This window comes from Eutrema salsugineum, unplaced genomic scaffold (assembly GCF_000478725.1).
Source record: "Eutrema salsugineum unplaced genomic scaffold, Eutsalg1_0 scaffold_2, whole genome shotgun sequence".
NCBI lineage: Eukaryota > Viridiplantae > Streptophyta > Magnoliopsida > Brassicales > Brassicaceae > Eutrema > Eutrema salsugineum.
The window spans coordinates 17,442,787-17,464,984 of record NW_006256829.1 but is presented as its reverse complement, the minus strand read 5'-3'; the positions used below and the strand labels follow the sequence as shown (position 1 = coordinate 17,464,984).

Sequence of the window (22,198 nt, the reverse complement as noted above, 5' to 3'; positions counted from 1 at the left end):
TGATTTATCCCCTTAACTGACTTTATCACCAAGTCCCTAGGTAATACTTTTGTCAAGTGATCCGCTAGATTTTGTTGAGACCAAACAAATCATATGGTGTCATGTCTAACGTCTAGGTATCGCGCCTTACATTATACACTTGGCTATAAGCCTTTGCCAAAGTAGCCTGACTCTAAAAGACACTACCATATAATAGTAATTTTTTATAAAATTAGTAGTTATACACGACAATATATAATTAAAAAAATAAACGAAAAGACACAACCATACAATAGTAACCTTTCATAAAATTGACATTTATATACAAAATTATACTATTAGAAATAATATTAAACGAAAAAAGACATAACAGTTCATTCGTAGTTTTTTCTACAGTTTAAAAATAAAAATAAACGAAAAAACACAACCATACAATAGTAATCTTTCATAAAAGTAGTAGTTATACACGAAAAAATACAATTCAAAAATAATATTAAACAGAAAGACACAATGATTCATTCATAGTTTTTCATATTGTTATTATTAATAGATATGATATATATATATAAGTTAATATTTATTATTTTTTATTATCATATTTTTCACACAAAAAAAAGTCACTGTATATATCCAGCTTATATATCTGCATATATGTGTGATGGGTAGAACTATAAGAATTTTTTACAGCCCTTAGAGAAATTTTACAGAATTTATTGTTTGATGAGGCTTTAGGTATTTTGGCATGCATATTCTAAAACAAAATGATCAACGTATAGACCATAGAGTGTTTCTATAGATTATGTGGTTCATTTTGGAAAGAAATGTATAAAAAGTTTAGCAAGGTATTGATTCAGAACCTCCGGATATTTTCCACCATACGGTTTGTGAATTTTCAGCATGAAAGGAGGCATAAATATCTACACTTTATCAAGTCGATGCCCAGCAGACTTTGGCTCTTCAACTCAAATTATCATATGCCAAGTGGGTCATGAAAACGGTCAGACCCGATCTTAGCTTGGGTTGGATTTTCACTTCAAGGGGTGCATTGTGCTTCTTGATGCTAGATTTCAAAGATGGAGTTTATTCCATCAGCACTGTGAGATGGAAGCTTAACTGTGTGTGATGTCTAACATTATGGAATATAACATAGCATGTCAAGCATTTACGGCATCTCCAAAAGGACTTCAAATTTGAGGTTGGCCAAATCTCAAATTTGAAGTTGGCCAAGGTTTGATGATGTTTGTCTCCAAAAACAAAACTTCAAATTTAATCTCACAAAATTTAAAATATTTCACTATAATCCTTACTTTTAATCATTATTAATAAAAATCATACAACTTTATAAATAACAAAAAACATACATTAAAAAATATCATTAACTAAAATATTATAATAAAATAAAACATTATATTATAAGATAAAGTTACATAAACATAATAATTAAAACACACAAACTACATTGTAAATTATTACATTACAACAAATTATTCAAAAAACTATTTCCATAATGCTCCCAAATATAAAAATATAAAAATTTTAATTTCAGTTTTTTTAATTAATTTTATATGCAAATTTAAAATTTATAAAGATAAATGTGAAATATTCATGAAATATAAAATTATTCACTATTCAAAACCTCAAAATTTGAAGTTTTAGAGTTGCTTTTAGAGTGAACAAAAATTCATATTCGAAGATTTGAGGTTACTTTTGGAGATGCCCTAAAGACCGATTGTTCAATAATAGTTAACATCACTAAGTGCCCGAAAGAATAGCCGGCCTTTTAATTGTATCTAGTTTAACTTTTAAATTAATATTAAAAAAAAAAAAGAGTGATGAAAGAGATAAAGAACCTTTAGAAACCAATCTCACCCTCTGGCACTGAATTATCTTGAACTCTTTTATTTTTTCCTTCTTGTTCTTTATTAATTTGAGTTTTAATCATATTGTTTTGACTGGTTTCTATAGGTTAATTACATACTTCAGTGACAAAGGGTGAGATGCATTATCGGATGGACCATCACTCCACTATCTAGCTGAGGGACCAACTCTCCTCAAATCGGCTACAAGATCGTGACTAGCACTTCGAACCGTATCCTGTAAACTCCTCAAAGATATTTTCAACATCATTCATGCTTTTCAATATCAAAGTGGACTAGGCAACTAATTTGAAAACGCATGGCCGTCGATTCGTTAATGCTACACCTCAACTCTCGAGTCTTTTTATACTACACGTCTATGATCCTAAAACTAGTATTTTTAAGAAATCTTCGATTAAGAGGCATAAACTTATCCTTTATCCTTTCCCGATAAAGACATATACTTATAATTATGATGAATATTAAGTTGGTTATGATACTGAAAACAAAGACTAAAGAGAGAATACATTAGTTTAATAGTTCTGCATGGGGATGTAATATATGTAAGATCTCAAGAGTATGCAGAGTTAGGGGTGGAAAAGAAACAGAACTGAATTAATTAATGTTTTTTGAATCAACGGTAATACGCTTAATATTTGAAACTTTAATTTGTTTAATAAGTTTGATAGTGTCATAAACCACAAACTGAAATATTGCAAGCCGGATATCTAATTGTCCTGTGTCGATTTTTCAGTAAAAATGCATTATTCCTTGTCTCTATTTTTTTTTCATAAATAAATTCCTTGTCGCTATTTTTCTCTTACATTGATACCATTTGGAGAACAAATTAAGCCGCTTAGAGAATAAAAATGCTTAAAATTAAAAAAGAATGGGAGCAAGGGATAAGCAAAATACAAGAATTCAACCAGAGAGATAAGTACGTGACCTGATCAGGTTGTATTGTAGAATAGGAGATGATGTTATTAGGTCTATCAATGACTCCCCAGCTTACTCTTAATAGTTTGGTGAATGTCACGAGCTAGGAGAGCTACGGACATGGAATTGAGAATGGAGGAGAGTGTTTCTTTCCATCTAAATTCAATGAAAATCTATTTTCACTCCACCATAGAGAGGAGATTCAATAGGCGATTAAGCTTTAAATTTATAAGGTTATAACCAAACTACAAGTAAAAAAGAGTAAAGGAGGAGTAACCCACGACCCAACCATTTTTCCAAGTCATAAACATCGACCAAGTCAAAAAAAACTGCAAGATATGTGGACTTTCCCAATCAGACTGCACGTAAGTGGATGTGAAATTTGGTTTCAGTATAGCTTTTCTAGTTAACTTTCATAGGCCCATGGCACCGTCTCGCTGCCCTGTGCGTCCTCAAACGTATATACAGGTCCACCTATGCAATGTTTAAGACCTTCTATAGACCTCCTAGCTACCATTTTTTTTGTAGAACTATCTCAGAACTTTTGCAGACTTTGTAAGCTTTTTCTGCGAGAGTTTCACAAATTCTTTTAGAATTATGTTTTGAAGGTCACCCGCAAACCCGTGAATCTGCATCGGATCACTCTGTTTAACTCGTGAACCGCAATGGGTGGAACTGCAAGTTCTGCTCTTTAATAGACAAGGAAAATAATGTCCATACCCACCCCAGAGTAGTTCTTATTGACTCTGGCCCGCAGGTTATGGTTTGTTTGACATCTCTATTCTCAACTGTCTACCAAATTGGGCTGTTAAGGTGGATGATTACAACGAATGTCTACGGCTATATCTAAAACACCTATATTGTCATAAAAATCACGAGATATTCTGACAACTATGATGTAGACTGGTGGATCCTATTTCTGAAATGCTCTATAAAGCATGCATTATCAATTTGTTCAAAATGCATTTTCTATCGCTGTGATTGGATTGTGTAGGTGTAAAATATGGAGACAAATATTGCAACAATATGTAGAGAAGATTTTCAGATAAAAAAACCATTTTGAAAATACGATTAAGAAAAAATACAAGAAGTGGAGGCGAGTATGATACTTTCCTTAATCTGAAGTATCTCCTACAGTGTGGCGGTTTATGAGATAACGAATCACAGGATACAACCACTTGAAACTATCATCGCAGCATCCAATTATAAAATCGACAAATTGATTGTTCTACGATATACTCTCGGACTTACTTTGAAAAAAAGACTAAAGCAAATGAGAGATTACTGTGTAGTGTGAGTTTTTTCTCTGTATAAAGAAGAAAATAAGAAAGACAATAGCCCTTTTATATAGTCTCGTAGTTTTGCTTAATAAATATAGGCAATAATGGAGAATATATGCAATAATGGAGAGATGTGGAGATTACAAATTCAAATTAATCCTGATTTTCAATTGTAAATAAAGGAGACAATCACTATTGAATTAAATTGCTTGGTTGACCAGCAATTTAAAATAATCTTGAGCTAGAAAATATCTCCTCTCCTCTAATACACATAGTGTATAATCTCTTATTTCTTTTCACACTTTTCTAAATTAATAAGCCATTGGGCTTTGATTAAATATGGTCCAACAATCATTCACATGAATAGAAAGAACTCTAGACATACGAAGGCCGGACTGACTCGATAAAATTGACTTAACTAGACTAGACGCAACTTGACTTGACTAGACTAGACAGACTTTCAAGAGTATAAGAGAAAAATCACTGTATTTGAGATGGTAGTGTGTTTCAACCTTGAACCACTCAATGTTAATATATGTCGGGCTTACTTGGTCAGGAGGTGAACATGATGTCTTGAACCACCCGGATTTTAATGTAAACTGAGACAACAGATACAACCCAATTTCATTTTCTCGTAGAACTTAGTTCTCTATTGTATTCATTTTGGCCATGAACTTGCCTGGTTAATCATGAGTGAACTTGGAGAACATATTCTGTTCTTCAATCTCCTAGAAACGGCTCACTTCACACTCATTAGGTGATTTGCCAATATTCATTGTTTTAAGAGTTTTGAATAGTCCACTGCTATATCAAAGCTATGGTCTTATCATTAAAAGCTATTCTTATCCTTGTAGATATACAATGAGCATTGTATGTAAGCTTGTTATCATCTTGGGAACTAGGTAAAGACAATAAGTCTTTCAGTGCGTTAGATTTTGTTTGACTTAGTTCTCCCTTTGGAACCTAACATATTGGGATCTCTAGTCACGTAGGTGGGGTGTCCATCAAACATCCTCTTAAGTCATAGGCTTTAAACCCATTCCCTTCGATGACATTAGTAACTTGATCACGAGCTAGACCCTTGGTAAATGGATCTGCTAGGTTTTCAGCTAATTTTATGTAATCTATTGAGGTTACTCTAGTTGTGATCAAGTTTCTAATGCTTTTATGTTGTCTTCTTATATGATGCGATTTACCATTATAGAGATTATTCAGTGCCTGGGTGATGGCTGATTGGCTAAGCACCGTCACACTTTCAGGTATTTGTACAAAGGTATACTACCAGGCCGTTCCGCAATTCCATTAGATTCTGGTAAGTAAGGAGTAGTGGTTTGATGTATAATGCCTTTTTCTTAACAAAAAAAAACATTAAATGGACTATCATATTCACCTCTTCTATCACTTTTAACTTAATAGTTTTTCCGAGTTGATTTTCAACTTTGGTTTTATATTCTTTGAATTTTTCTAAGACTTCATCTTTACTTCATAGTAAATAGATGTAGTCACAAGACTGTGTGTATTAGACCTAGAGGTTTGGTAGTTTGTTCGAAATGAGGTGATGGAATTTTTATGAGTTTTGCTTGGACACATGTTTCACATTCCTGTGTGTATTATCCCAACCTTAGACGAATGAGATGATGGCTTTCTTTTATAGCCCAAATGCTTAACAAGAGCCATAAAGTGGGTATAGACGTTTTGATTTTCCACATTAAACTTTGTATGTTACAAAAGGAATTCAAGTTTGAATTTTTCATTATGAGCTTATCGTGAGAATCAAGTGTCCTCATAAAGTCAAGATTGAAATGTTATAAAATCAATCATACTTTATTTATGTTGTTACACAACAATAAATGAGATGTTATGCATTGTTGACTTAATCAAACAATTAGCAAATGAATTTCGGGTCAAAAAAAATTTCTCTTATTTGCCTGATCATAAAACCTGAGTCCAGCCCAGATATCTCATTTTATTAAAAATATTAAGGTTTTTAACCTTTTTATAATTTCTCCACTTTATATACAAGATGAATTTCACCTTATGCTTCCAATATGGGACATTTAACAAATGTGCATTTTAAGCTTTACAAGCAATCCATTTTGGACCTCCATTTTTCTTAGCCTGAATGGGCTATTTCTTTGTGTGTCACGTTTTATGGCCTTTAGGAAAACCAGAGACAAGTGACTTAATGGAAGAATTCAATTCACATGAATTACTCACTTTGTAACTTACGATTTGATTACAAAATTGAATGGAGAAGATATTATGTTTTGACCATTTCAAATAATATACTTTTTTATGGATTTGTTTTTTTGTGTCTAAACAAGCACAAAAGATCAACACAAATATGGGCTCAAAGATAAGTTAATGGACATAATACTCAATTAACAAATCTAAACCCAAATTCAAATCCAAATATCAAATATGGGACATTTAACACTTTTGACATTTAGTCAAAGTTTGAGGATTTTTCAATCTTGTTAAACATATTTTCAAAAAAGACAGAAAATATATCAGATTCTTAAAATAGAACCAATAAAATAGCGATTAAAAAATTATAAGTCGCTAAGTACTGCGTTTTTTAAACATCGCTATAAAGTGTTTGTAGAATTGCTTTGAGTATTTTTTTTTTTAACTCAAAAATCGTTCACGGATATAGCTCGAAGGCGTACCGAGACGATTTATAGACATTTTAGGGAAGTTGCTAGACACTTTCTCGTCTACGATTTAAGATCGTTTTTGATTTGTATGAAAGAGAACAGTTCGCGTAACTTGCTAATGGCCTTCGTGGAAGTTGTTTCTTCGTATACGAGAGTCATTTTTTCTTAAATCTTGGAAACTATCAGTGCTAACTGGTTTGTTTGACGCCCGCGGAAAGCATTTTTGAAGGAGAAACAAAACTTCCTGAAATTTGTTTGAGAAAGAAAAATTTTGCAATATAGGATCCGATGAAGATCATATTATTTCGGATTAAGACTGTAGGTGTAAAATATGGAGACTTATATTGCAAAAATATGTAGAGAAGATTTTCAGATAAAAACATTTTGAAAATACGATTAAAAAAAAATACGAGAAGTTTAGGTGAGTATGACTTTTTTCTTAATCCGAATTATCTCCTACAGTGTGACGGTTTATGAGATAAAGAATCCCAGAATACAACCACTTGAAACTATAATCGCAGCATCCAATTATAGAATTGACGAACTGATCATTCTACGATATACTTTCGGACTTACTTTGAAAGAAAACTAAAGCAAGAGAGAGTTTTTTGTGTAGTGTGAATTTTTTCTCTGTGTAAAGCAGAAAAAGTGCATTCAGATAAAATAAGAAAGACAATAGCCTTTTTATATAATCTTATAGTTTTGTCCAATAAATATAGACAATAATAGAGAGATGTGGAAGTTACAAATTTAAATTGATTTTGAGTCAGTTGTGGATAAAAGAGACAATCAATATTGAATTAAATTGCTTGATTGACCAGCAATTTAAAACAATCTTGAACCAGAAAATATCTCCTCTCCTCTAATACACAAAGTGTATAATCTATTATTTCTTTTCATACCTTTGCAAATTAATAAGCTATTGGGCTTTGATTAAATTTGGTCCAAGAGATTGTACATGTTTAAGCATCAAGTTTAGATTTTGTTACAAGGTAATCAAGTCAAGATGATTGAAATCGCTGTAAAAAGACTCCCTTGCTAAAGAAAAGCATTCAAGGTAAACTCTTCAACCGTTAGATTACCACTTAGTGAAGGTTTCGCATCATGTTCTTAATTTCTAGCACAAAATAATTTTCAAAAATAAATAATTTATCTTGACAAAAAAAAAATTAACAACTGATTGAACGGGCAGTAAAATTAAGGGTGTGAGTCACGGGGAAAATGGTCAATTTTATATATAAAAGATAACCAACTCTCTCCATATGAGTGACACATCATCATTTTAAATTGATATGGAGATGACATGTATCACTTTTATAATTTAAAGTTATAATTTATTTTTTTAAAAAAATTTTAATATCAAATTTTAAAACATTCAAAGAATATGAACAGTTTTTTATTAATTGATTGATATTGATTGATATTTATTGTAATTTTATATAATTCTTAACTTTTTATAATATTATATTTTAAATTGATTTTTAATTTTTTTGGATAAAATTTTTAAAATTATTTATAATAGCATACTAATATACATCTCAAATAATAATGATTATATTTATTTTTATATTTATGATGTTGCATTTTAAATTAATTTTTAAGATTTTTTTTATATATATAAATTTTTAAAAATTATTTATAATAATATACTAACACACATAACAAAAATAATTATATTTTTTTATATAAGATTTGAAAATAGTTAAAAAGAAAAACCCGCACTTTATGTGCGGGTATTCACCTAGTTTATACAATAACTTGCCCGTAGTTAAAACATAATTATATAAGCTACATATTTTTATTTTATATCCTGTATTAAATTGGCTATATATAGCTGTACCAATTCAAACATAAACTAGAATAATTTGGCTAAAATTTACACCGACTCCAATATCCTTAGTAAAACCCATCGACAGTGTTGTAATAACTTTCTTATGCAATGAAGTATGTTGTCGACCCAAAAAAAAAAAAAAAAAAAACCATCGACAGGTGCTGAACTATAAAGTCAAAATGTTTTTATGAAAGAAGTTATAATTGCTGAATTTTCTTTTACTCTGACCAATCACAAAGAAAAAGTAGAGAGAGATTTCCTGCGATTTTTCGCTGGATTCTTTTGTCTGTTTTTATGATAACCTTTTTCCACCCTTTTTTTAGCGTTATACTGATTAATTTTTTCCTCTTTGCTTTCATAGATATAAATACAATTTTCCACTTCTGTTTTTGTGCAACATACAATTTTCACTTATTTCTACTTTTTTGGTCTAGATTTTATTATCAAAGTAGAACTCCAAAGTGAAACACAGAGTGGGATACAAGGTAAATTACCAAGCCGGCAAGAATTCGTCCTCGGGAGTCAAAAGCCCACGGGATATTGATAAATCCCCGGAAACCAAAGAAAACATCAAAAAAATACATTGAAGGGATGACAAACTAATACTCCAACTTAAAACTACCTATCAAATAACAAAAACTGGGAATCTAGCCTTGACAGGTTCATATTGTTCTTCTAACTCTTTGTTTTCTTTTCCTCTCTATTATACTCTATAATTCTCATTACTCTATAATCAACACCTCTTGAGAATGAAAGGTTGTACTAAGTGTTGAAGTGAAAGCAAGCCGTGACATGGTGGTGGGGCCCTTTTATTGGGTCTTCTTTCTTTAGATTCCATATAAAGAGAAACTAAAAGAAGCTGAACAAAAACCAAACCACCCTCTAACATTGGAACTAACTAAAATAGTGAATAGAAAAATGGGCAAAGTGTTGACACTACTTGTGCTCCGAGTACTTATGAATCTCTTACTTATCGGTTGGATTTCTCTCTGGATCATAAAACCCACCACTTTATGGATACAATCTTGGCGTCAAGCAGAAGATATCATCAGACACACTTTCTTCAGCTATTACGGTAAGTAGCCCAAATCTTCTCTTATTTTACTTCTGTGTATCTCTGATTTCTCCAATTATGATTCATCAGGTCTCAGCTTTGCCGTGTTCTCATTCCCTCCTATTGCTCTTTCTATAATTGGACTCATTTACTTGAGTTTACTCCCGCTATACAATCGTTCAACAAGGTAATATAATTTCAGTTTTTGCGTCATAGTTAAAAGTAAGTAAAAGATCAAAAATTTGATATAATAGGTTTTTGTCTACTTGTTTTCACAATGAGCAATAGAGGAGGGAAGAGTGTAGATTTTAATGTCTCAAGACCAGCCATTATCAATAGCTTCATCGGAATTGTGTCTTGTTTCGAGATCATTGCTCTTCTTCTGTTCCTACTCTTTCTAGCTTGGACCTTCTACGCTCGCGTCTCCAACGACTTCAACAAGCTGACGCCTATCAAAACCATGAATCTTGAACTGTAAAGTTGCTCTCCAATTTTGAAAATATACAGCCTATTCTATATAGAATTGTTGACTTGTTATATGTTCACAGATGGCAGCTTAAGTACTTTAGAGTAGCTACAAGGTTCGGTCTATTAGCCGAAGCCTGTCTCTCTCTGCTTCTTTTCCCTGTCTTGAGAGGACTTTCGATGTTCCGGTTACTCAACATTCAGTTTGCAGCTTCTGTAAGATATCATGTATGGCTTGGGAACGGTTTGATATTCTTTTCTTTGGTTCATGGAGGAAGCACCTTGTTCATATGGACTATTACTCATCACATTGAAGAAGAGGTAAGAAAAAAGTACAAGTCAAATTCTTTATAACAATCTTGAACAGTAGTTCATGACTCTTTCTTGGGGTACAAAAAAACCAAAAAAAAAAAAACAGATTTGGAAATGGCAGAGAACAGGCCGGATATATGTAGCTGGAGTGATCAGTCTTGTAACAGGATTGCTGATGTGGGTCACATCACTTCCTCAAATTCGAAGGAAGAAATTTGAAGTTTTTTACTACACACACCATTTGTATATACTCTTTCTTGTATCTTTCTTGTTTCATGCTGGTGATCGTCACTTCTACTGGATCCTCCCTGGAGTCTTTCTCTTTGGACTCGACAAGACACTTCGGATTGTTCAATCACAATCCGAAAGCTGCGTTCTTTCCGCACGTCTCTTCTCTTGTAAAGCCATTGAGCTTGTCTTGCCAAAGCACCTAAGTAAGAAAGTACATTTTTCTGTATTTATTATATTACACATATAAAAAGGATTTACTTTATTTTAGTGATTTTTTTTTTCTGGTATTTTGCAGGGCTTAACTACGTTCCATCGAGTTTTATATTTGTGAACATCCCGTTGATCTCACAATTTCAATGGCATCCGTTTAGTATTACATCGAGCTCAAGTGTAGACAAACACACATTGTCTGTTATGATGAAATGTGAAGGAAGATGGACAGATTCTGTTTATAAAATAGTAGAAGAAGCTGCAAATTCTGATAAGAATATTAACAACATGACCATAAGAGTAGAAGGTCCTTATGGCCCTGCCTCGGCATATTTCCTCAGGTTGCTAAAACACTATTTGCATCAGCTCAATTTCTATGAATTGCTCAAACCTGAAAGTACTGACTGTTTTTGGCAGGTATGATACTCTGTTTCTTGTGGCGGGAGGAATCGGTATTACGCCATTTCTAAGTATTTTGCAGGAATTGGCGTGCGAAAACCGACTCAAATCTCCCAAGAGAGTGCAGCTCGTATTTGCGGTCAGGACATTCCAAGACATTAACATGTTGATTCCAATATCCTCTATGCTCTTTACCCCAATCCACAACTTAAGTCTCAAGATAAAAGTTTTTGTCACCCAAGAGAAAAAGCATTCGAATGGACCAACAACATTACAAGACTTCTTGGCTCAATCACAAGTTCAGTCTATTCACCTAGGAACCGAGGAGGACTATTCAAGATTCCCAATTCTTGGCCCTGACAGTTTTAGATGGCTTGCCACATTAGTCCTTATAACCGTTCTCATGTTTCTCGGGTTGCTTATTGGTTTATGCCATTTCTTTATACCTTCTGAACACAAGAATCATTCACATTCTATGAAATTAGCTGCTTCAGGAGAAATGAAGACAGCTAAAGAAAAGGTTCCTTCGTGGGTTCCAGATTTGGTTATCATTGTATCTTACTTTATAGCTATAGCAACCGGAGGTTTAGCTGCAACTATTCTAAAGTGGAGACGACAAAACAGAGAGGCACCAAGAATGTCTAAAGAAGAAGTAAAACCAGAGGAAAGAAACTTCACCGAGTTAATACCAATTGCACATGTTGAGGAACATGAAATACATATCGGAGAAAGGCCAGAATTCCAAGGTATTTGTTAATCAAAACTTCAATATATATTTTTGAGTTATATTGTCTCTTAAGGTTCTGAAGCATTTTTGTCTAACACAGAGATATTGTCGGAGTTTGGGAAGAACTTGAGAGGATGGTCGAGTATAGGAGTTTTGGCATGTGGACCAGAGTCCATGAAAGAGGCTGTGGCATCGATGTGTCGCCAAAGATCTCAGTGTTTTGGAGTAGAGGATTCAAGAAGAAGCCACAAGAAGATGAATCTCAGTTTTCATTCTCTCAATTTCAACCTCTAATATAAAAGCCTTTTCTAAAGAGGTATTAGTCAATAGTAGTAGATTGTATCATTATTTTCTCATTCTCGTGTAATTTGTAACATTTTGGGTCTCCTATCTATACTTTTATAATTGCTATTTGAGAATTCCCAAAATATGCAAATTTCTTTTTCACTTAGGCTATTTCTCTTGAAATTCAAATGATTAGACTGTTAATTTGGGTGTGAAACCAATGTGACTGATAAACAGATTGGAATTAATGTCTGGTCAACGAAATTTTATATTAGAATCGTAAATTCATTCAGTACCGACAATTAAGAAAAGTAAAAATTCAAAAACTCGGATCATGGTCTACAGTCAATGAACCATCCTGGTTCGAAAACAGGAGAAACATTGTTAAAAAGGACATTGTTGGAAACCTCTTAAAACTCATTGTTCGAAACATTGTTGGAAACCTCTTAAAACTCATTGTTGGAAACATTGTTGGAAACCTCTTAAAACTCATTGTTCGAAAACAGGAGAAACATTGTTAAAAAGGAGACTCATCGTTTTACCATGTTGGATCCTATCAAAATCAGGAAGACGTATATGAAACAGAAATGAGGAGAATAGTAGACGCACGAGCACGAGTGTATGTTACTACTGTGACAGAATAGTACAAAAGAATCTCATAAACAGAGCTGTGACAGAGTAGTTCTTGTTTAAATCGAGATTGTAGATAATCTTATCTTTCAGAGTGTTTCTTTACTCAGAAATAGAGTAGTATGAAAGAATCCCATAAGCTAGAGTAGTATGAAAGAATCCTATAAGCTTCAGAGTGTTTTCTTTTTTCAGAACCTACAGCATTCGAACCCGAAATCAATGGGCTTTTGTTTCTTGGGAGACAAGTCATCTGATTTAGGCATGTGAACAGGGCTCCCTATCCACTCAACCCCCAATCTGCATCATTTTTAATCCCAAAATGTTAATTCGGACACCCTAATTTCCAAACAAGACAACCAATCAAAAGTTAACTTTTTTGTTGCTATTGAAACTCACATGGGAAATGCAAAAGATCCTCTTGCTTCATCTGAGTGATTAGACTCGCTTGATTCGTCAAAGGCGCCCATCTCTTCTTCTTCTTCCTCCTCGTTCTTCTACAACAGCCAAAAGTATACAAATAGATAAAAATAGCAAATTATCTAAGTTAGAAAAAAAAAAGAAACATCTTAAATTAGAGACAATACCTCATGAGCATCACAAGAGACATCTTCAGTTTCTTGGCATGTAGTCTTATCGTCCGGATCTTGTTCTGGCCCTTTAATCTTCAGCGAGTTTTTCTTATTTGTATTTCCTATGCCTTGATCTCCATAAATAAGCTGTTGTTACAGAAAAATCAATATAAAGTCAAAAGCTTCAAGGCAAAAGTTGTTCAAAAGTCCGGTTTCTATAAATTTTGTCCATGTTAGACATATAATATTTGATGCGTCAAATGATTTTAAATGTGTTTGTGGGAAGGAAATAGTTTTATTAAAAAGAATCTAGTTTCTATTTTAATCTATATACTAGATGATTACCCGTGCAAATGCACGAAGTCTTTTTAATGTTTTTTAAAATATTTTTAAGCTTTTTTGTAACTTTAAATAAACTTAATTCAGAATTTTCTTTTTGAGGTTATCATATACATGTAAAAAAAAAGTTTGTTATTTAATTCTTTTAAAAGTAAAATTTTTATCAGTTTATTTTTAGCTATTATTTTGTCTTCAAAGAAGCTAATCAAACACATATTATACTAAACAAAATCTAGAGTTGATATAATCCAACAAATACTAAGTATAAAATATCAACTTATGGTTATAAACTCAAGAGGCATATCCTATAAATAAATAGATAAATTTTATTTGGATTTTCCTATTTTAATTGGTAAAGTATTTCATAAACTCTTCTGAAATCAAAAATGAATATAATGGAGTTCTAACTATGATATCCCAAATTGTATTAAACTCATGACCACTTTTCTTCACCAAGTTTTTAGTATGAAATCACTACAGATCTCACGTTGGAGATAGTCTTCTATGCTAAATCTTTCACTTGAATTTAATCGCTAACTTTAATATTCATAACTAAAGCGAATTTAAAAACTATCAGCCCAAATTTTCTCAAAGTGACGTCTTATGTTTCCATAGTTCCATATGCTATAGAACACTTGCATGCTTGAAAAGATTACCGAGGCTTTGGTCACACAATTTCATCCTCTTAACATCTGTTTTACTTTTTGGGATGCTTTATGTAGAAGTAGAAAACTTTGGTACAAAAAATTGGCATATAAGCCCAAATCTACAACTTTAGGAAAAGAAACATATAAAATTGAAATCAAATTAAAAATCCAAATCCTACAATTATGAAATTCGTCTGAAAAGACTATAGAATACGAAAAAATAATTTAAATATCCAAACTCTACAGTTATGAGATTTTTTATTTATTTAAATTTCTTTCCAAAATAGTTACTTACTTCTATGATTTTAGTTGTATTATTTCGAATTTTTAAAGTTAATAAGATTTATCATTCCCTTCATTTGGTTACAAATTTTAGTTTTTACGTCTAAAGTTGCGAAGTTTTATGCATAAGAGAAACGTATTGGTAAATTTTACAAGTACTTCCGAATAATTTGTTGCATCAGAGAAATACGACTTTTTACAAAACAAAAATTCCTTAGTCATCATTAGTCATTACAACTAAAAATATTTTTTTTCTCTAAATATGTTGTATTCATTTTCTTGACTCCTTTTAAAGGGATATTATTTGGACTTTTGAGCATACAAATAAGTCAAGATTTAAAATCTGAAGGCAACATATAAACTAAAAAGATTTGTAATCCAAATGCATGTTATAAACAAAGAGATGATCATTCACCTTTAGTTCCATAACTTTATGTTGTTGACTTCCTGATATTCATTAAGCTTTTCAGAGATTATGCAGTTGATCTTTTTTTGTTTTCTCAAATTACATTTGATTTTTTGTTGGACTATCTTCATCAATAATCAATAGAATAAGAATAAATAATAGTTTATTCTCTCTCACTAAAATCAAAGCAGAAGAATTTTAACCCAAAAAAAAAAATAAAAAAGATAAGAAGTTTATTGTTTGTATTGTATTTAATGATTTAGGACTTTTGTGTTTTCTAAATAATTCAAAATCAATAAAATAAATTATAAATTATTTTATAAATCTGATGTGTCAAAATAATAGATGCTGATGTGTCAAGATTGTGAGACACAACCCAACTTTTATATAATAGATTATAATCTACATACACACAAAATTCGATCAAATTAATATTACTAGGAAAAAACCTGTACATCAACGCACGGGAATTTATTATCAAATAAAAATTGTTTTATAATTTTATAAAAGTTTATAAAACCTGTCAAAAATAAAAAAACCCAAGAACGTTTAAAATATATGTATATATATATATATTTTATTCTCTCTTCTCTAACTTATTATTTGAATTTTAGGTACTTTTTTTTGGTTATCTTATTAAAACGTGGATTTTAAGATTTAATAATATACTATCTATTTAATGAAACATTTCATTTAAACAAGATCAATTTATATGAAACTTACGACTTGTAAAATGTTATTCATTTTTATTGTAGAGATAAATATAAGAAATTCTTATAAAATCAGATTTGTAAAACTTATACAGTTAATATATTATAATTTTTTATGCTATTTAAAAATAATTTACTTTATCTTTATAATTGATCTCGAAAAAAAAGTTTCAAGTCAGAACCCTGTTCAAATGCACCATTTGCACATCATTTTTATCGTAGAGATAAATTTAAGAAATTATTATAAAATCAGATTTGTAAAACTTATACAGTTAATATATTATAATTTTTTATGCTATTTAAAAATAATTTATTTTATCTTTATAATTGATCCCGACAAATAAGTTTCAAGTCAGAACCCTGTTCAAATGCACCATTTGCACATCCTTTAGCATGGGGAAGTTTTTTCAAAGTTTAAAAGGATTTGAGGTTTCCAGAAAACGAACCTTATGATTCACCAGTGACTTTTCCGGCGACAATTCCACCTCTTTCTTCTCATCTTTCACAACATCGAAACCTCCGTCTTCGCGGTGGAAGCATAAGTCAATGAAGCCAGCTTCGTCTAAAACCGGTGGCTTAGACGTTAACGTCGGAGAAACGCTGCTGCTGAGTTTCCTCTCTGATCTCTTCTTCTTACTCTTCATCTTCTTCTTTGTCCTCTTGAACATTAGATTATTGTAGTTGCTAGAGTTCCCGTCATTTTTAACTCCATCTTCATCTACATCTATTATATATATAATCAGTAAAATGATTTAAGCAATAAATAGGTTTGAAAAATATAGCAATATAATTTTGACTCTTGGAAGCAATATAATCAGTAAAATAATTTAAGCAATATATAAGAGAATTGAGGAAGACCTAGAGAAATCTTGGAAGCCAAGAAACAGGAAGCCCAATCTTTGACTCTCCAAGTGACAAGCTTTGGTATTGTCCAATGTGAAGCCATGGCTGTTATAATTTTGCTTGGATCTTTTTCCCGATAAAATAGTCTGATCTTTTTGTGTCTGTACATGTTTTGGCTTGTGCCAGAAAATATATAAAGAGGGACAGAAGGAATAAAGAGGGATTTATTATGAGGGAGAAGATTGATTTAAAATTTCAGAAAATTAGGGAGACAAGACATAGATTGCCATGAATGCATTTACTATTAATAAAATAAAAGGAAATAACGTTTTTTTTGGAATTGTAATGCTCCATCATCACAAAGAATCAAATATTAAATCTTAACTAGAACCTTAACTCAACCAAAAAGAAACAATTGTAGAGGGCTTAATTTGTCAGTGGAAGGACGTACAATCTTACTTTCCATGATTTTGATTATTAACATGATTTTCTTCGAATGAACTGATTATTAAAATAATAAAATTGCAAATTATACACCCTATCATAATAAATAATGGATCCGTCTTGATATGATCGTGACCAGCTCAGAGGAGGAGGAACCAGAGGTAGCTGGCAGGATCACTCGTTCCAGAGCTAGAGAAATGGCTAAGGAGGCTCACGCACTCATTGCCGCAGAGGACATCGATCAACTGGAGGCTGGAGCTCACATCTTCAACATCTCTATCTTGAGGAATGAAGAACCCAGTAACAATGACTAGGTAACTTAGGGATGATTCTGTACTCTTTTCCTTGGTGAGGATTTTGGAAGGCAAGGAGGTTCTTCTCCAAGGTTTTTAACGAGGCAGAAATCATTGCTACATTGAGTTACTTAGAAGTTGTTACTAATGGGTAATAATGTGCAAAGTCACAATGACTTGTGCACTTAGTATTTTGGCGCACCACTTAGGAATTTAGGGACGCCTCGCTGTTTTATTTTTTTAAATCAAACTTCTTGTTGTTTTTATTTCAAACTTCATGTAGTTTGTTTCTTAGGGCTGCGATTTCTCTCTAAGTCTATTAAAGAGAGAAAATCACCTAAGTGTTATTCATTGAAGAATTTTGATCAAACGTTTAACGTGTTCTTCTCTCTTTGATTTCTGAGAACTAAAAAAACTCTGAAATTCGAATCTCTTAAAAGCTAATCTGTTTACAAGAGATTCTTCTATCCTTCATCATCATCAATTCGATTATCACACTACCACCACACTATCAATCGATCATCTCACCATCACAAACCATCGATCCGATCCACCAGCCACCATCACCACTCCATCGCATCATCGCTGCATTCCATCCACCACATCGCCACATCTATTGCCTCTTGCTTCAGAGTAGATCACCTTGGATCGTATCACGTTCCTCTCCCTCTTGAAAAGGATTTGTCCTCAAATCTGAATCTGCAACATAAGGAAGCAAGTCAGAAACATTGAAAGCATCAGAAACATCATACTTACCTTGAAGATCAATCTGATAGGCGTTGTTGTTGATTCTTTTGATGACTGTGTTGGTCCATCAACTCTGGGCATTAGCTTGTTCTTTCGCTCAGCTGGAAATCGCTCCTTCCTCAGATGGATCCACACCAGGTCTCCTTCTTCGAAAATCAGCTCCTTTCGTCCTTTGTTGGCATGCTTCTCATACTGCTTTGTCTTCTTCTCGATGTTCTCCTTAGCCTTAGCATGTATTCTTCGGACCTGTTCAGCTTTCTCCTTGCCATTCAAGCTGCATTTTCCACTTAAAGGCAAAGGGATCAAGTCTAGAGGTGATTGTGGATTAAACCCATATACAATTTCAAAAGGAGAAAAGAGAGTAGCGGAATGCTTAGCGTGATTGTAAGCAAACTCGACATGAGGCAGACACTCTTCCCAAGTCTTGAGGTTACTTTTCACCAAAGTCCTTAGAAGTGTGGACAACGTTCTATTCACCACCTCGGTCTGTCCATCGGTCTGAGGATGACACGTAGTCGAGAATGAGAGCTTTGTTCCCAGCTTAGCCCAAAGTGTTCTCCAAAAATGTCCTAAGAACTTTGTGTCTCGATCTGAAACGATAACCTGTGGCATTCCATGCAGTCTCACTACTTCCCTGAAAAACAAGTTAGCTACATTCACAGCATCATCTGTCTTGTGGCTAGCGATGAAGTGAGCCATCTTGCTAAACCTGTCAACAACTACAAAAATAGAATCTCTACCATTTCTGGTGCGAGGTAAGCCAACTACAAAATCCATAGAGATATTAGTCCAAGGTTGAGAAGGAATAGGCAAAGGAGTATACAAACCGTGAGGTTGAACTTTACTCTTAGCCATCTTACATACAACACATCTAGAGCAGATTTTCTCAACGTCCTTCTTCATGTTCGGCCAGTAGAAGTGCTCTTGTAGCCCAAGAAGTGTCTTTGTGACACCGAAATGTCCAGCTAATCCACCACCATGAGCTTCTCGTACCAGTAACTCTCGAATAGATCCTCGTGGTATGCACAATCGGTTACTGAAGAACAAGTATCCATCCTGTCTATAAAATTTCTCACAGGCAAACTTATGACATTTGGCATAGCTCTCAGAAAAGTCAGTATCAGATTCATAAAGATCTATAATGTGTTTAAATCCAATCAACTTTGATGTTAAAGTCGACATAAGAGTGTACCTCCGGGATAATGCGTCTGCGACCACATTATCTTTACCTTTTTTGTACTTAACAATGTAGGGGAATGTCTCAATGAACTCCATCCATCGCCCATGTCTTTTGTTAAGCTTTTGCTGACCCTTGAGGTGCTTTAGAGACTCGTGATCGGTATGAATGACGAATTCCTTAGGCCATAGGTAATGCTGCCATGTCTGGAGAGCTCGAACCAATGCGTATAACTCCTTGTCATAAGTGGGATAATTCAACGTGGAACCTCCTAACTTTTCGCTGAAGTAAGCGACGGGCTTCTTATCCTGCATAAGAACTGCTCCAATACCTACACCAGAAGCATCGCATTCAATCTCAAAAGTCTTAGTAAAATCAGGAAGTACTAGTAAGGGCGAATTGATAAGCTTCTCTTTAAGGGCTGTAAAAGCCTGTTCTTGCGCCTCTCCCCACTTGAACCCCACATCTTTCTTGATTACTTCGGTTAAGGGCGCGGCTATGGTGCTGAAATCACGAACAAAACGCCTGTAGAATCATGCTAAACCATGGAAACTTCGGACTTCTCCAATATTCTTGGGGGTTGGCCACTCCTTGATAGCTTTTATCTTCTCTTCATCTACTTTAACTCCTCCTGCACTTACTACAAAGCCTAAGAAAACAATTTCGTTAGTGCAGAATGAACATTTAGATAAATTAGCAAAAAGAGATTGAGAGCGAAGAACATCAAGAACCAATCTGATGTGGTCTAGATGCTCTTCCAAACCTTTACTGTAGATGAGTATGTCGTCGAAATAAACCACTACGAACATGCCAATGAATGGTCTCAGGGCATGGTTCATTAATCTCATGAAGGTGCTGGGAGCATTGGTGAGACCAAACGGCATAACTAGCCACTCGTAGAGTCCTTGCTTTGTCTTGAATGCCGTTTTCCATTCGTCCCCTTCCTTCATTCTGATCTGATGATACCCACTCTTCAAATCTATCTTCGAGAAGATTGTCGATCCACAGAGCTCATCCAGCATATCATCTAGTCTTGGAATCGGATGCCGATACTTCACAGTGATGTTGTTGATAGCTCGGCAGTCTACACACATCCTCCAGGAACCATATTTCTTGGGCACCAACAAAACTGGAACCGCACATGGACTCAAGCTTTCTCGGATATGTCCCTTGCTCATCAGCTCTTCCACTTGCTTCTGCAGCTCCTTAGTCTCTACAGGATTGGTTCGGTATGCTGGCCTGTTAGGTAAGGCTGATCCTGGTACCAAGTCAATCTGATGCTCTATCCCGCAAATTGGAGGTAGTCCTGGTGGAATTTCTACTGGAAAAACGTCCTTATATTCCTGCAAAATCTCAAACATAGCACTAGGAAGCTCCTGTGAAGGGTTAGTACTAACAAGGGATTCCTTGTACACAAACATAAAAGTAGTCATTTCAGGATCAAAGAGTTTAGAAAATTCACTGTGGTTTATGTCGAGGCTGTTGGCGACTTTCTCCTTCTCCTTGAGCTTCATCTGAATCTGATCTTGGTAAATCTCGGTAAGCGTGAGAGGTAGGAGGGTAATTTTGCGAATGAATGCTTGTTGGTGTAACCGTCGTGTATCACCCTACGATCTGATTGCCACGGTCTGCCTAACAACACATGTCTCGAACCCATGGGAATGACGTCACATAGAATCTCATCTTCATACTTCCCAATAGATAGAGAAACCATAACTTGCTGAGATACGGTCAAGGCTCCACTGTCATTCAACCACTGAAGCTTATACGGTCTTGGATGAGGAATAGTCTTGAGCTGGAGCTTCTTAACCATCTCTTCGCTTGCAGCATTAGTACAACTTCCTCCATCTATGATCAGGCTGCAAACTTTTCCTTGAATGAAGCATCTCGTATGAAACAGGTTTTCTCGCTGACAAGTCTCTTCAGGTTGACTCTGAACACTCAAAGTCCTTCTGGCAACCAGCATCTCGCCCACGGCGGCAACTTCTTCCTCTTCCTCTATTTCATATTCGGCCTCTGAGTCCTCTTGAGGAACTATCTCTCCTCCCTCTTGTAACAAGAAAACCTTCTTGTTTGGACAATCTCGAGAGTAATGTCCCATTCCTTGACATTTGAAACACCTCACATTGCTGATAGAAGTACCACCTCGAGGCTTGAACTCAGCTTTAGCTTCTTCTTTAACTCCAGTAGAGGGCGGTTTGATGTCTCTGGAGTAAGCTGGTTTGCTGATCTCCTTAGGCTTAGGCACACTAGGCGTGAATGTGGACTTGAAATTTCGCCTCTTGACTTGAGATTCCACCAATTCAGCCTTATGCACCATCTCTTGTATATCTGCGAAATCCTGAAGTTCCACCTTGTCTTGAATTTCTCGGTTAAGTCCTCCAAGAAATCTCGACATTACCATCTCTTCTCCTTCTCGTAAATCTGCACGAATGAGCAAAGTTTCCAATTCCTGATAATAATCTCGAACAGACTTCGTACCTTGGACGGGGCGCCTAAGTTTGTTGAGTATTTCGCGCTGATGATGGGCCGGAACGAACTGCTTCCTCATCTGTATAACAAGCTGATCCCAAGTAGTAATCGGAAGTTCCCTCAGGCGATTTCTGGTGACTCCCAACTGCTCCCACCATAGAAGCGCATACCCATGAAATTCTGAAACGGCAATCTTCACCTTGTTGAGCTCGTAAGTTCCTTGGACCAGAAAATTAGACTCCATCTTCCGTTCCCAATCTAGATAAGCTTCGGGATCATTAGTTCCATGGAAAGGAGGATACTGGATTTTGATGTGACGCAGCTGCTGACGTAGAGGATCATAATCTCGACCATGTCCTCGTCCTCGATCTCGTCTCACAGTTTCTCTGCTATGATCAGAAGTTTCGTCCTCCTCAT

General features: G+C 34.3%; 2 protein-coding genes across 2 annotated transcripts; one reads left to right on the top strand and one right to left on the bottom strand.

Annotated features, from left to right (window-relative positions):
• Positions 1–9,414: 9,414 nt before the first annotated feature.
• On the top strand, positions 9,415–12,365 carry LOC18018427 (ferric reduction oxidase 8, mitochondrial). Its single transcript, XM_006402114.2, has 8 exons — positions 9,415–9,614; positions 9,684–9,780; positions 9,882–10,067; positions 10,142–10,379; positions 10,477–10,804; positions 10,897–11,152; positions 11,229–11,956; positions 12,038–12,365. Exons 1-8 carry the CDS (start codon positions 9,458–9,460, stop codon positions 12,229–12,231), a joined length of 2,184 nt encoding a protein of 727 aa, XP_006402177.1. The 5' UTR covers positions 9,415–9,457; the 3' UTR covers positions 12,232–12,365.
• A 675-nt stretch (positions 12,366–13,040) lies between these two features.
• Positions 13,041–16,751, bottom strand: LOC18018426 (protein BREAKING OF ASYMMETRY IN THE STOMATAL LINEAGE). Its single transcript, XM_006402113.1, has 5 exons — positions 16,664–16,751; positions 16,252–16,529; positions 13,437–13,568; positions 13,249–13,346; positions 13,041–13,149 (listed from the first exon to the last, which is right to left on the bottom strand). The coding sequence occupies exons 1-5, from the start codon at positions 16,749–16,751 to the stop codon at positions 13,041–13,043; spliced, it is 705 nt and encodes a 234-aa protein (XP_006402176.1).
• Between the last annotated feature and the right edge of the window lie 5,447 nt (positions 16,752–22,198).

Bases quoted from the DNA above. Each gene is read 5' to 3' on its own strand.
- LOC18018426 (XM_006402113.1), bottom strand. From the start codon at position 16,751: ATGGCTTCACATTGGACAATACCAAAGCTTGTCACTTGGAGAGTCAAA. The intron at 16,530-16,663 runs GTCTTCCTCAAT...TATATATAATAG, and splicing joins GGCTTCCAAGATTTCTCTAG to ATGTAGATGAAGATGGAGTT. The intron at 13,150-13,248 runs GTGAGTTTCAAT...AAAATGATGCAG, and splicing joins GGATCTTTTGCATTTCCCAT to ATTGGGGGTTGAGTGGATAG.
- LOC18018427 (XM_006402114.2), top strand. From the start codon at position 9,458: ATGGGCAAAGTGTTGACACTACTTGTGCTCCGAGTACTTATGAATCTC. The intron at 10,380-10,476 runs GTAAGAAAAAAG...AAAAAAAAACAG, and splicing joins CTCATCACATTGAAGAAGAG to ATTTGGAAATGGCAGAGAAC. The intron at 11,153-11,228 runs GTTGCTAAAACA...TGTTTTTGGCAG, and splicing joins GCCTCGGCATATTTCCTCAG to GTATGATACTCTGTTTCTTG.